Source organism: Myxine glutinosa, chromosome 13, assembly GCF_964187855.1.
Source record: "Myxine glutinosa chromosome 13, kmMyxGlut1.1, whole genome shotgun sequence".
In the NCBI taxonomy this organism is placed as follows: domain Eukaryota; kingdom Metazoa; phylum Chordata; class Myxini; order Myxiniformes; family Myxinidae; genus Myxine; species Myxine glutinosa.
The window spans coordinates 32,335,042-32,349,669 of NC_136273.1; the positions used below are offsets into that span (position 1 = coordinate 32,335,042).

At 45.7% G+C, this 14,628-nt stretch overlaps 1 protein-coding gene across 2 annotated transcripts in view; it reads right to left on the reverse strand.

The window, feature by feature from the left end:
* Positions 1–13,213, reverse strand: part of LOC137415581 (uncharacterized) — a 61,064-nt gene extending 47,851 nt beyond the window's left edge. The window contains exons 1-2 of one of the 2 annotated variants that reach the window (XM_078767267.1): positions 13,009–13,213; positions 11,757–11,863 (exon numbers count right to left, since the gene is read on the reverse strand). In XM_078767267.1, the coding sequence (XP_078623393.1) occupies positions 11,757–11,863; positions 13,009–13,087 (186 nt within the window). In that variant the 5' untranslated portion in view covers positions 13,088–13,213. The remainder of the gene's footprint in view (positions 1–11,756; positions 11,864–13,008) is intronic. The other variant, XM_078767268.1, reaches the window with a different exon arrangement.
* Positions 13,214–14,628: the final 1,415 nt, after the last annotated feature.

Consider the following 14,628-nt stretch of genomic DNA (forward strand, 5'->3'; position numbering starts at 1 on the left):
CCCCAACTATCCCCAATCCCCCATTCCCTAGTCCCATTGCCGGTAAATAACACTCTGTAGAACCGACCTTCCCCTTTTTCCCCCATTAAATGTCGTGCCCAGGTCCACCGCATCACACGTAGACAACTTTCGGACATCTTGCTAGTTATTCTTAGTCTATGTCAGTTAAGGACTCGTTTCCATTAATTATGACTCTTCGTTGCACCAGAATGTGATTATATGGCACCAGTAGTGAGTTTAGGACCTTTCCCATACCTCCTTCCATCTTCTTCCCCAAACAACAACAACAACAACAACTACAGCTACAACAACAACTACAACCATGGCGCGTGGGGGGAGTGTGCGTCCTCCCACCAGCTCGGTTAGCCGCCATGACCATGCGCTCCACGGGGTTACCACGAAGGGGCTGGCTGTCAGCTCCTCGTCAAGGGCGGAGCCTGGTAAACCCCCCGCACGCACCCAATGAGAAGCAACGTGCCGATTCCACGAGGCAGAGCTAACGAGCCGAGGGCGTGTCACTCCCCGCCGGATATACGAAGCGACTCACCGGATGTGAGGTCAGATGCGCCCCCAGCTTGAAGAAGAGCAAGTCACTACCTCGAGCGCTGTGAGACCTCCCGCATCTCTGGACCGGCCCGAGTCGATTCTGTCCCTGAGCCCAGGTGCACCTGGAGCCATCGATCCTGCCTTTCCTAGCCATCAATCCCCGTGTGAGTCAGCCTTTTGTCCCGTTTATCTGTCGTCTGTTGGGGTTAATATACGATTGTGTCTAAGTGCTTGTCTTTCTATGCTGTACCTCTCGTCCCTGTAATCTGACCTTCCGAACGAATATAATCTCCTCCGGAGGTCTTGAGAACCGTATCCATGGTGTCGTGTCATTTTAATCCCAGCCGTGTGTCTTTTCCTTCATTGACCTAGCGTAGCGCGATTAGTCAACGTTCGGGTATAATCGGGTAACTTGTGCAGACGTGATCATACCAAACCGCTCGGTAAATAACATCTAAGCCACGTCTGTAACAATATTAATATACTATACGGCAACCACCGGACAGGACACGACCACACCCGGTGGCCATTGTCGCACGTCAAAGGCTGAATTCCAAAAATCGCCAAACTAAATATTTTCAAAACTAAATCCAAACAAATCGTCGTCCCCCCCCCCCCCCCACACAAAAAAAAATCGAGAGGGGAATTTTACTTTTCCCCACCCAATGGCATCCTATCATTCACTGCTTTATGACCTTCTACCACGTCTCTGCCCTAAGGCCTTCCAATAGTCTTTACCCTAGGCATTGAGCAAGTCTCCACCTCTCACACTTTGACAACCAGCTGTGAACAACTGTGGGGAGGATTTAACAATAATTAGGGACAATGTGACATGTCCTACCCCAAACCACCCAGCCCACCCAGTTATACAGAGGAGAACATAAGACGCGACGCCTTGACTGAACTATTTTCACAAGTATAACATCCTGTCTCCTTTACAGAGACAGTTTTGCATTGTGACCCCTTACCTTGAACACACAGTTAACTTCTAAAACTAAACTCCCCCCTTGCCTTTCCCCTACTAAACTCCCCCCTTGCCACTCCCATTCAATACTCCTCCCCAACTCCTCCCCTTCAAATCTACCCCCCAACCATCCCTCCCAAATTCTCCCTCCTCCCACCTCCTTCTCAAAGCTGCCTCCTCCCCACTTCGTCTCTCTTCAATCTCATACCTCCACCTCCCCCAACCTTCGACCTTCCTCTGCCCCCCTTCAAACAACCCCTCACTGTGCCTCATCCCATCACCATCAAACCTATCATCCTCCTCATCCTTCCCTTTCTTGTAACTCTTCTGTAATCTCTGCCACACTATCAACTGCTCTTCCTATCTCCCTCTCTCATCCTTCATCTGACCCTACCCCTCCCCTCCCCTGTCCTGCACCCGATGCTCCCCCTCTCTCCTCATTAACGGTATGGACCTCAAACATCCGGGGCCTTCGCTCAAACCTGATTGATCTCTCCATTCAGGTTGCTTCTGACAATCCAGACTTGATCTGCTTAACAGAAACTTTCCTCCTTCAAGATGTCTCTGATTCCTTAATATCTCTTCCTGGTTACTCCCTCCTCCGGTACGATAGACCTGAGCTTCGTCCTGGTGGTGGGGTGGCTATCTTTATCAAAAACTCTCTTCCTCACTCTCCTTGCACTGCCCTCTCTCCACCCCACCCCCAGGAGTACCTCTGGCTACGGCTTCCTCTCCGCTCCCACCTTTTGTTCATATGTGTTCTGTACCGTCCTCCAAACAGTGATGACTCCATTTACATTTCGCTGTCGGACAACATGGACCAACTTCTATCAATTCATCCAAACTCTCTCTTCCTCATATGTGGCGACTTTAACTGTCATCATGCCAGCTGGCTGGGTGTGGGTTCATCTCTCACGAGCCATGGCACCTCAGCAAAGGACTTCTGCGACTCATTGGGACTGACACAATCTGTCAATTTCCCAACCCGGATCTCAGTCAATGGAGTATCTTCTCTTCTGGACTTGGTTATGACTAACTTCCCTGCAAATGTCTGCTGCTCTTCTTCTGCTCCAATCGGTTCTTCTGATCATGTGCTTGTTAAAGTGGACATCTCTCTGGCCATTCTCAAAGAGCCTCCTCAGCGCCGACGAGTCTGGCATTTCACTCAGGCTGACTGGCACGGTCTGCAAGCAGCCATCAATCATCTGGACTGGTCTCCCATCTCTACTGCCTCTGACATAAATTCTTCCTGGGAATTCTTCCAAAGCAAACTGCTCTCTCTCATGCACAGATTTATCCCATCTCACCTTCAGTTGTCTTACCCTTCCTCCCGTCCATGGTACACTGAATCTTGTGGTGAGGCAGTTGCCCTGAAACAATTTGCCTTTGCCTCTTGGAAGGCAAATCCAACTTAAGGCAATCTCAGTTCCTTCCACCAAGCTCGGAACAAGTGTGTGTCTAGCCTCAGGAGTGCCAGGAAGCACGATCTTTCCACACTCAAGATTGAACTCTCAAACCTGTCTCCTTCCTCCAAATTCTGGTGGTGTCTGGTCAAATCCGTTTCTGGTGTTTGTTCCCCCTGCATCCCCTCCCATACCTCAAATGGCTGCACAGTTGACACCGCACGTGACAAAGCCGAATGCCTCAACTCTGTGTTTGCCTCAAAATCTTGTGTCCCAAACCCATCTCTCTCTGTTCACACCTTTCCCAGTCGAACCCAACTGCTCCTGGACTCTGTGTCCTTCTCTCCTGACAAGGTGGAGAAGTTTCTGTCAAACCTCGACTCTGATTTTGCAACTGGACCAGACGGCATCAGCCCACGGGTCCTAAAATCCTGCTCTGCCGCTCTATCTCACCCTCTCTCTGTTCTTTTCACCCTCTCTTTTGCTCAAGGTTATCTGCCAGCATCTTGGAAATCAGCTAACATTACCGCTTTACACAAAAAAGGTGCAACAACAGATCCTTGCAACTACAGACCAATCAGCCTGCTTCCAATTATCAGCAAAGTCATGGAATCCATCATTGCTTCGGATATCAAATCCTTCCTCTTCTCCAATGGCTTGATCTCTGATCATCAATTTGGATTCAGACCAGGTCATTCTACTCTGGACATGTTGCTTCTGCTGTCTCAACAATGGATGGAGGTCCTCAATGCCAAACAGGAAATCAGAGCTGTCTCACTTGACATATCACGTGCCTTCGATACGGTCTGGCACCCAGCTCTGCTCACCAAACTCTCCTCCTATTGTATCCATGGAAATCTCCACTCATGGCTTGCGGACTTCCTCTCTGGTCGAAGGCAACGTGTGGCCCTGAATGGATTTCTCTCATCTCCCCTTCCTGTTCTGGCTGGAGTTCCCCAAGGTAGTGTTCTGGGCCCAGTGCTATTTCTGGTCTTCATCAATGATCTCTCCGACTCTCGGGAAAATCCTCTCTATCTCTTTGCTGCTGACTCCACTATCTGCCGCTCCATTCCTCATCCCTCAGATCGGCAGTCTCCAGCCTCCTCACTCTCTGCAGACCTGGAAAAAATCACAGACTGGTCAAACAAGTGGAACATGTCTTTCAATCCTGACAAATCACACACTCTTTCAATGTCTCTCCTAAAGGACCGACTGGAAAACCCTCCCATCTACTTTCTCAACAATCCTCTCCAAGAAGTTCTGTCGCTCAAGCTTTTGGGTCTCACTATCTGCCATGATCTTTCTTGGGAAAACCACATTTCCAAGCTGGCCTCCAAAGTCAGTCGCTGACTGGGCATCCTCTGTCGTGCGAAGTCCTTCCTTGGCACACCTGAGCTCCTCACCACATACAAGGCTTTCATCCGCAGCTCAATGGAATACTGCTCCCCCCTCTGGGCTGGTGCTCGTGCCTCACACCTAGCTCGGCTTCACGCTGTTGAAACCAAAGCTTTCAGAATCATTGGAATCTCCTGCGATGAAGTTAACTCCGAGGGCCTTTCACTCACTCACCGCAGGCAGGTTGGTGGTCTTTCTGTCTTCTACTGACTCCTCTCCGGCCTTGCTACCCCAGCTCTCTCTGTGCTCTGTCCCCCCAATATTCCTTCAGGTCGCACAAGATCTGCCTGCAACCCTCTTATGGTTAAACTGCCAAAATCGAGGCTCTCTCCTCACCTTCACTCTTTCATTCCCCTTTTCTCCCACCTCTGGAACAAACTCCCCCACTCCCTTCAATCCCACTCCTCTCTCCAGGTCTTTAAAACAGCTGTTCACCACCATCTCTTATCTTCCCCCATCCAAAACCTTGATGTTTTCTACCCCCGCTAATTCACCCTCGATACTTTTTTTTCTTTCTTTAATTCCAACTTCTTTCCTGGAAGTCCTTGCAGTGTTCATATGTTTTATACCTGTCCCACCTCCCCCAAAGCCCTCCCCCGCCCACATTTCTCCCGTTGTCCCTGCTCTCAAATGTTGTGTTTGTGTCCTTCCCCCTCTCCTCTCTCCCTCTCTCCCCATCTTGTCTGCCGCTCCCCTTATTTTTTGTGTTTTGTGTGTCGGTTTGACCTTTTTGTGTGATTAATGTTAGCTCTTTCACGAGCCTCGATCTTGTATACAAAAAAAAAAAAAAAAAAAAAAAACGTGAATATTATTAGGGTGCGTCACTGCATAAGGGAGAAAACCTGAAGCTGGTCCATTTCTTTTGCTCGCTTTATCAATTACTAGGGCATGCCCGTACTATATATAAGCTAGGACGTGCCCGTACGTGGGTGCCCGTTCCTTGCCAAAAAAAAAAAAAAAAAAAAATTTGTGTAGGGGTGTGTGTGTGTAAACATCCTAGGGCGTGCCCGTACGTGGGTGCAAAAAAACATGCGTGCAAACAACAACAACAAAAAAAAACTTTGAAACCACGTGGCAGTAACGACCACAGAACCCCCCCCCCTCTATTTACATGAATGGTTTGGTCCATTCGCAACGACCACAGAACCCCCCCCTCTATTTACATGCAATGGTTTGGTCCAAAGCGAACGGCTTGCAGTGTTTGGTAAAGAAATCGCCATAGCTCGGTAAGTACTTCTCCGATTAATATGAAACCTTGAAAAGGCACATCCTCGGGTCCCCAGCAATATACCTGGCAAGTTTAAAGTATATCGGACCCGTGGTTGTCGAGAAACAGCGGTCACAGACAAACATACACACATACACACATACAAACACACAGAGATTACTGGAATTATAGATAGACTAGGGCATGCCCGTACTATATATAAGCTAGGACGTGCCCGTACGTGGGTGCCCGTTCCTTGCCAAAAAAAAAAAAAAAAAAAATTTGTGTAGGGGTGTGTGTGTGTAAACATCCTAGGGCGTGCCCGTACGTGGGTGCAAAAAAACATGCGTGCAAACAACAACAACAAAAAAAACTTTGAAACCACGTGGCAGTAACGACCACAGAACCCCCCCCCCCCTCTATTTACATGAATGGTTTGGTCCATTCGCAACGACCACAGAACCCCCCCCTCTATTTACATGAAATGGTTTGGTCCAAAGCGAACGGCTTGCGGTGTTTGGTAAAGAAATCGCCATAGCTCGGTAACTACTTGTCCGATTAATATGAAACCTTGAAAAGGCACATCCTCGGGTCCCCAGCAATATACCTGGCAAGTTTCAAGTATATCGGACCGGTAGTTGTCGAGAAACAGCGGTCACAGACAAACATACACACATACACACATACAAACACACATACACACATACACACAGAGATTAATGGAATTATAGATAGATAGTCAGGGCCTTTAGGGATATTTTGGGGCCGTTTGGTTCAAATTCTTCCAAAAGCACCAAATTTGGCCCAGATGTTGCCCATGCCATACTGTTTCGATTTTTGACGGGCGCCAAGACGGGCGCCCCCCCCCCCGGGGACCCCATATTGGCGAAATACTAAATGGCCGCCACCCGGATTAGAGGAAAATCAGTTAAATAACCAAAAGGGTTGGAATCATGTATGATACCACTTTTCAGGGGTTTACGAGGTCGAGGAATCCAATTATGATGTTATTTTGATGATTCGAGGTCAAGGTCAACCCTCAAGGTCATCTTAAAGGTCTTTTTTTTTTTTTTTTTTGTATACTGAATCGAGGCTCGTGAAAGAGCTAATATTTATTTCACAAACAAATCAACCAGACAAACAAAATATATAAAAAGAGGGAGCGGAAGACAAGATGGGGAGAGAAGGGGAAGCACACAAACATAACATTTGAGAGCAGGGAGATGTGTGGGAGGGAGGGCTTGGGGGGAGGCGGCGTGGGAAGGGGCGGGGGGGGGGGTTTGTCAAAACATGTCGGTTTTTGAGTTTTTTGTCAAGATTTACGCGAGGTTCACCATTTTATGTTTCTGGGTTGGGTAATCGAACTCTGACCTTATTTTTGACAATTAGAGGAAATATTTACATGTCTATTTCCTAATTTTCAGGCATATGCAGTTCATCAGTCTAATTCCAAAGGTACGGATTTTGATGTTTTATGAACTGTATGCCATATCCTTGTGTTTAATTTTTGTGCGATCATGATCCGGGTTCATGTATACATGATTGTATACATGTCATAAATATGACGTCATAGGTCATGTGACCTGGCGGCCATATTGGATTTTATGAAAACCTTAAAAATGGATCCCTGCCTTCATTTTTCGATCGATTCATTTTGAACTTTGACCACTTATAGTACGCCATGTGATTGGATGCATATCCTAATTATGACGTCATAGGTCAGGTGACATGGCGGGATGGACCGGTATGGTCCCCGACACATACCGCCCTTGGCGCCCGTCAAAAATCGAAAGAGTATGGCATGGGCAACATCTGCGACAAATTTTATGCTTTTGGAAGAATTTGAACCAAAATATCCCTAAGGGCCCTGACTATTAAGCCTCTGAAGGAGGAAACTCGACAGAAAAATTTTCATTTGAGTAACTGTTTAATTCGGGTCGCGCATCCACTACAATGTTTGTACACGACATACTACCTCTATTCTGGGATCAGTTTCCCCTCAATGATTATTTTCAGGGGAAGTAACTCCATGAAATCTATGTCTGGTTTAACACTCTTAATATTTAAAACATTACAGCATATGAAGACATAATTCGTGTTTTATATTCATAAAAATACATTTTGCTAACAGACTTTGTTGAGGATGTATTGAATTTTTGCATTTTTCAGCGAAGAAGGTCCTTCTTGTTTGCTGTCTTTGGGTACGCTCGCCCATGATCCTCTGCCACCTGGATCATGTATTGGAGCTGATACTCGTGCTTGGTACCTGGATCATGTATTGGAGCTGAACCTCGTGCTTGGTACCTGGATCATGTATTGGAGCTGATACTCGCGCTTGGTACCTGGATCATGTATTGGAGCTGAACCTCGTGCTTGGTACCTGGATCATGTATTGGAGCTGATCCTCGTGCTTGGTACCTGGATCATGTATTGGAGCTGATCCTCCTGCTTGGTACCTGGATCATGTATTGGAGCTGATCCTCGTGCTTGGTACCTGGATCATGTATTGGAGATGATCCTCGTGCTTGATACCTGGATCACGTATTGGAGCTGATCCTCGTGCTTGGTACCTGGATCATGTATTGGAGCTGATCCTCGTGCTTGGTACCTGGATCATGTATTGGAGCTGATCCTCGTGCTTGGTACCTGAATCATGTATTGGAGCTGATCCTCGTGCTTGGTACATGGATCATGTATTGGAGCCGATCCTCATGCTTGGTACCTGGATCATGTATTGGAGCTGAACCTCGTGCTTGGTACCTGGATCATGTATTGGAGCTGATACTCGTGCTTGGTACCTGGATCATGTATTGGAGCTGAACCTCGTGCTTGGTACCTGGATCATGTATTGGAGCTGATACTCGTGATTGGTACATGGATCATGTATTGGGGCTGATCCTCGTGCTTGGTACATGGATCATGTATTGGAGCTGATACTCGTGCTTGGTACCTGGATCATGTATTGGAGCTGATCCTCGTGCTTGGTACCTGGATCATGTATTGGAGCTGAACCTCGTGCTTGGTACCTGGATCATGTATTGGAGCTGATCCTCGTGCTTGGTACATGGATCATGTTTTGGAGCTCATCCTCGTGCTTGATACCTGGATCATGTATTGGAGCTGATACTCATGCTTGGTACCTGGATCATTTATTGTAGCTGATCCTCGTGCTTGGTACCTGGATCATGTATTGGAGCTGATACTCGTGCTTGGTACATGGATCATGTATTGGAGCTGAACCTCGTGCTTGGTACCTGGATCATGTATTGGAGCTGATCCTCGTGCTTGGTACATGGATCATGTATTGGAGCTGATCCTCGTGCTTGCTACCTGGATCATGTATTGGAGCTGATCCTCGTGCTTGGTACCTGGATCATGTATTGGAGCTGCTACTCGTGCTTGGTACCTGGATCATGTATTGGAGCTGAACCTCGTGCTTGGTACCTGGATCATGTATTGGAGCTGATACTCGTGCTTGGTACATGGATCATGTATAGGAGCTGATCCTCGTGCTTGGTACCTGGATCATGTATTGGAGCTGATCCTCGTGCTTGATACCTGGATCATGTATTGGAGCTGAACCTCGTGCTTGGTACCTGGATCATGTATTGGAGCTGATACTCGTGCTTGGTACATTGATCATGTATTGGAGCTGCTACTCGTGCTTGGTACATGGATCATGTATTGGAGCTGAACCTCGTGCCTGGTACCTGGATCATGTATTGGAGGTGATACTCGTGCTTGGTACATGGATCATGTATTGGAGCTGAACCTCGTGCTTGGTACCTGGATCATATATTGGAGCTGATACTCGTGCTTGGTACCTGGATCATGTATTGGAGCTGATCCTCGTGCTTGGTACATGGATCATGTATTGGAGCTCATCCTCCTGCTTGATACCTGGATCATGTATTGGAGCTGATACTCATGCTTGGTACCTGGATCATGTATTGGAGCTGATCCTCGTGCTTGGTACCTGGATCATGTATTGGAGCTGATCCTCATGCTTGGTACCTGGATCATGTATTGGAGCTGATCCTCGTGCCTGGTACATGGATCATGTATTGGAGCTGATCCTCGTGCTTGGTACCTGGATCATGTATTGGAGCTGATCCTCGTGCTTGGTACATGGATCATGTATTGGAGCTGATCCTCGTGCTTGGTACATGGATCATGTATTGGAGCTGATCCTCGTGCCTGGTACCTGGATCATGTATTGGAGCTGATCCTCGTGCTTGGTACCTGGATCATGTATTGGAGCTGATCCTCGTGCTTGGTACCTGGATCATGTATTGGAGCTGATCCTCGTGCTTGGTACCTGGATCATGTATTGGAGCTGATCCTCGTGCTTGGTACCTGGATCATGTATTGGAGCTGATCCTCGTGCTTGGTACCTGTATCATGTATTGGAGCTGATCCTCGTGCCTGGTACCTGGATCATGTATTGGAGCTGACCCTCGTGCCTGGTACCTGGATCATGTATTGGAGCTGACCCTCGTGCTTGGTACCTGGATCATGTATTGGAGCTGATCCTCGTGCTTGGTACCTGGATCATGTATTGGAGCTGATCCTCGTTCCTGGTACATGGATCATGTTTGGAGCTGATCCTCGTGCTTGGTACCTGGATCATGTATTGGAGCTGATCCTCGTGCTTGGTACATGGATCATGTATTGGAGCTGATCCTCGTGCTTGGTACATGGATCATGTATTGGAGCTGATCCTCGTGCCTGGTACCTGGATCATGTATTGGAGCTGATGCTCGTGCTTGGTACCTGGATCATGTATTGGAGCTGATCCTCGTGCTTGGTACCTGGATCATGTATTGGAGCTGATCCTCGTGCTTGGTACCTGGATCATGCATTGGAGCTGATCCTCGTGCTTGGTACCTGGATCATGTATTGGAGCTGATCCTCGTGCTTGGTACCTGGGTCATGTATTGGAGCTGATCCTCGTGCTTGGTACATGGATCATGTATTGGAGCTGATCCTCGTGCTTGGTACCTGGATCATGTATTGGAGCTGATCCTCGTGCTTGGTACCTGGATCATGTATTGGAGCTGATCCTCGTGCTTGGTACCTGGATCATGTATTGGAGCTGATCCTCGTGCTTGTTACGCCCATATGCCCTGAGCTCGTGGATGACGGCCACTCCTCTTTCAGCAGTGTCGTTCGTCACGAGGAGCTTCCCCACCCGTTCCTTCCCCAGATTGTACCCATCTGATGTTATCCAGGCCGCATGGAGCATTGAGAAGAATGCAGTATCGATTTCAAGATGGTGGAACATCCTCTTAATTGTGGAGGTGAAGAAGCCCGGAAGATCTTTTGCAACGACGTCTCTTGCGACGGCCAACACACGAGGGCTGGGCTCGAGGGATCCTTCCACATAGTTCATGTTGGAGACCATCTTGAGTTTATCAGCATCTGCAACATCGTCGCCGAAAAGAGTGAGACCAACTGTAACTTCAGACAAGTAGGCCTACCATAGATGCCGACTCATCGCCTTCGTGCCGGAAATCTTTGATTATGGGATCCTCATGTCACTGTGCGCGACCCCGAAACATTGATGTATTGAACTGATTTTTATATACAAGTAACTGATATTCGCATAAATAAATACAAAACAATCACCAGACATTTGAACACAAATAAATCAAACAATTCCAGAAGTGTACGAAGTTGGTTGTACGGCTTCTTCTTCTTCCTGATAGGCATCACAATTCAGTCAGAAACGTGATGAACGGCACATTCGCCAGCATGTATTTAACGATAAGGTAATGAACCCCCTTCCACTCCTCCCACTCTCTTCCTCACCCCTCCTTCTCCTGCCTCACACAACACCCTGTCATGTGACCAGATCCTCAGCTCTGATTGGTATACATTTGAGGGGACATACATACATACATACATACGGAAAAACACTGTTCTACACGGCTTTGCCCTATGGGCTCCACCGAAAAAAAAAGTTCAGGTTCAATTTTTAAAAAGGAAAGGGGAGGGGCAAAAATGTCAAACACTTCCTGGTAAAATAAATAGTTTACAGTTTACACGGTTTTGTTTGATCAGACAGTTTGATAAATCACACACTATGAGTAACACCCTTTAGATAAATTGGCTCAACATTAATCCAACATAACTTATTAGTAACCTGACACGGCCTTTGTTTTTCACTTTTAACCACTATTGTAGCACCTGCATCTTAATGGCAAGAAATATAGGCTAATCATTCACACTTTCTGCTTACATTGCTGTTATTTTTCTTGAACTTCCACTTGACCTCTGTAAGCAACCCTGGAAAGACACATGGCAGTATCGCATCTTCTCCTTCTCTGGCGTAAACACTCTCTGAACCTGCAAATGGTCATGCAACCATTACTCATGCACAACACAGAGATATCATGAAAAAATATATCATAACAAGTATCTATTGTGCCGAATATCATAACGCCGGCAATACCGCAGTGCAGCTCATAGACTGTATTGGGAGGAAGAGGTGTACAATAATTGATTGATTAATTGCACAATTAAAATCAATAAATAATAATCATCAAATATTTTCTTAATCAATTGGCTAATAGTATACCGAAACCACCAGTAGTACTGCAGCACAGCGAACCAATTGTTCAACTTTTCATAAAAGCACCAAAACTGGGACACATGTTGACTAATGTATTCTGAACAATTCTGGATATGGAGCCACTCGAGATTGTGCCTTGGTCAGCTTTGGCGGCCATTTTTCAAATGTGATGTGGCTATAAAGGATATTTTTGATTTATTGATCTTGATGTATTTACCTCTCCATGCTCACGATTTCTCCTGCTCCTCCACATTTCAACTTCCCCCTGCCCTGCACCCCCAGTTTTCCCCAGACCCACACCACCCTAGATTTGCCCTAACATTGCCCGATCCTTGCAACCCTCCACACTCCAGCTTCACCCCAGCCATGCAGCCCTCCCCAGATTCACCCAATCACCGCCAACATCACTACATTACACAACTAGAATGGCACTCGGTGGAGAGCATACCTACACCAGGCTGAACAGTTCACATTTTGTATCCCACTGTTAGGCCAGATCTGAATTCTGACCAGAACCAAAATCCAATCAGCTTGTTCATGTCACCTATCCAACTCATCCACAACTTTTTGAGATATCGTGCTATATATCGTTTTTGGCCCTATCACTTAATGGTGCAGAATCACTTAAAAAATTCCCTTATCCAGATTCGAATCTTTCCCAAAAGTGAGTCAATTCATCCTTGTCACACACAAAACCTCTCCACCAAATTTCTTCCAAATCCGTCCACAACTTTTTTAGATTTCTTGTTCACAAACAAAGCAACAAACAGGCAGACAGACAGACAGACAGACAGACAGACAGACAGACAGACAGGAGTGAAAACATAATCTCCATCCACCTTCGTTAGCGGAGGTAATAACACAAGGCTGCACTGCAATGGAACAAAGTAATGAGAACACACATTATCAATCTCCTTACCACATGGTCTCCAGACAGTGGAAACTGCAAACAGACAGATTTGCAATCGTTGTACAGCAATCATGTCATCGACAACCATCCGCGTACAACAATGGCGACGGTGATGGAGTTTACCCTCGACTAAACTCGCTCCTTCATATGAAACATCAACTCTTGACTCGTGATTCCTCAACAGAGTTCCACTTCAGTTTTGAATAACGCGAGTAGAAGGGGAAATGGGTTTAAACCACAAAGCAACGAGTGTGGAAAACACACAACTGCGAAATAGGAAATGTTTTGCAATTATTACTAGGGGAGTAATCTGATGTGAAAAATAAATAATTAAATAAAAACGATATGTTTGATAAAATATAGCGTTTCCATGACGAGTAAAGAAAATAGTTCTGCCAAATGGACAAGAACTTTTGTGTAGCGAATTATATCGATACAAATTCTCACCATGTTATCAGTTTGGCTAATCTTTGTCCAAACCACTATTTGTTTTAATTGTTGTACCTCCTTCCACACTCGCTACACTGTATTTACAGTCACAAAGGAAAAGGTGGGGCTTGTGGTTTTGGATTAATACTATTTTGGCAAATTTTGAAGGATCCATGATGCCTTGTGACTTTAGAGTTTAGGGGATTCTGATATGCAGCCTACTTTTTTTGGAGTTGTCCTAATGAAAACCGTTCAGCATTTGGAGCTTTCAAAGAAGCCCAAAAAATAAACAAGCGGACGTCATGCAGAGCACGATACTTGCAAAATCCACCCCACCCAAAAAGGTTGCCATTGATCCATCAAATTGTCCATTTCATAAAGGTTAAAATTGACAATCTTGATCAAAGCTCGGGTCAATAGGATGAAAAGTGACGATTTTTCATATTAAAATTGCTGATTTTAGAAGTTTGACCTAGAGTTGACCTTTGACCTTTTGACCTCAAATATAGTTGGTTTCCAAATTCAGTGAGGCACTATGCAAATGCTGTTAAATTTTCAAGTTAATAAGATGAAAATTGATGATTTTTCAGATTATGATTTTGGAAATTTGACCTTGAGTTGTCCTTTGACCTTTTGACCCTAAAAATTGTTGGTTTCCCTATTTAGTGACTCAATATACAAATACTGTTCAATTTCCAAGTCAATTGGATGAAAATTTATGCTTTTGGAAGTTGACCGTGAGTTGCCCTTTGACCTTTTGACCTTAAAAATAGTTATTTTCCCTATTTAGTGACTCGATGTGCAAATGCTGTTCAATTTCCAAGTCAATTGGATGGAAATTTATGATTTTGGAAGTTGACCTTGAGTTGACCTTTGACCTTTTGACCTCAAAATAGTTGGTTTCCCAATTTATTGACTCAATATACAAATGCTGTCCAATTTTCAAGTCAATCGGATGAAAAATGGGAGTTTTAGAAATTCGACCTCCAGATGACCTTTGACCTCAAAATCAACAGGCTTCTCAATTGTGACGACCTCTACAACTTGGTGAAGTTTCATGACGATCGGTTTATAATTGTGATCTGCAGGCGAGTGACAAATAGATAGACTATCAAGTGCACCCGACCAATATACTTGAAAAATCTTCGATTTTGCAAGGAAAAAGTTAAAGAAATCGAAATTGAGGATAACATAAGACTA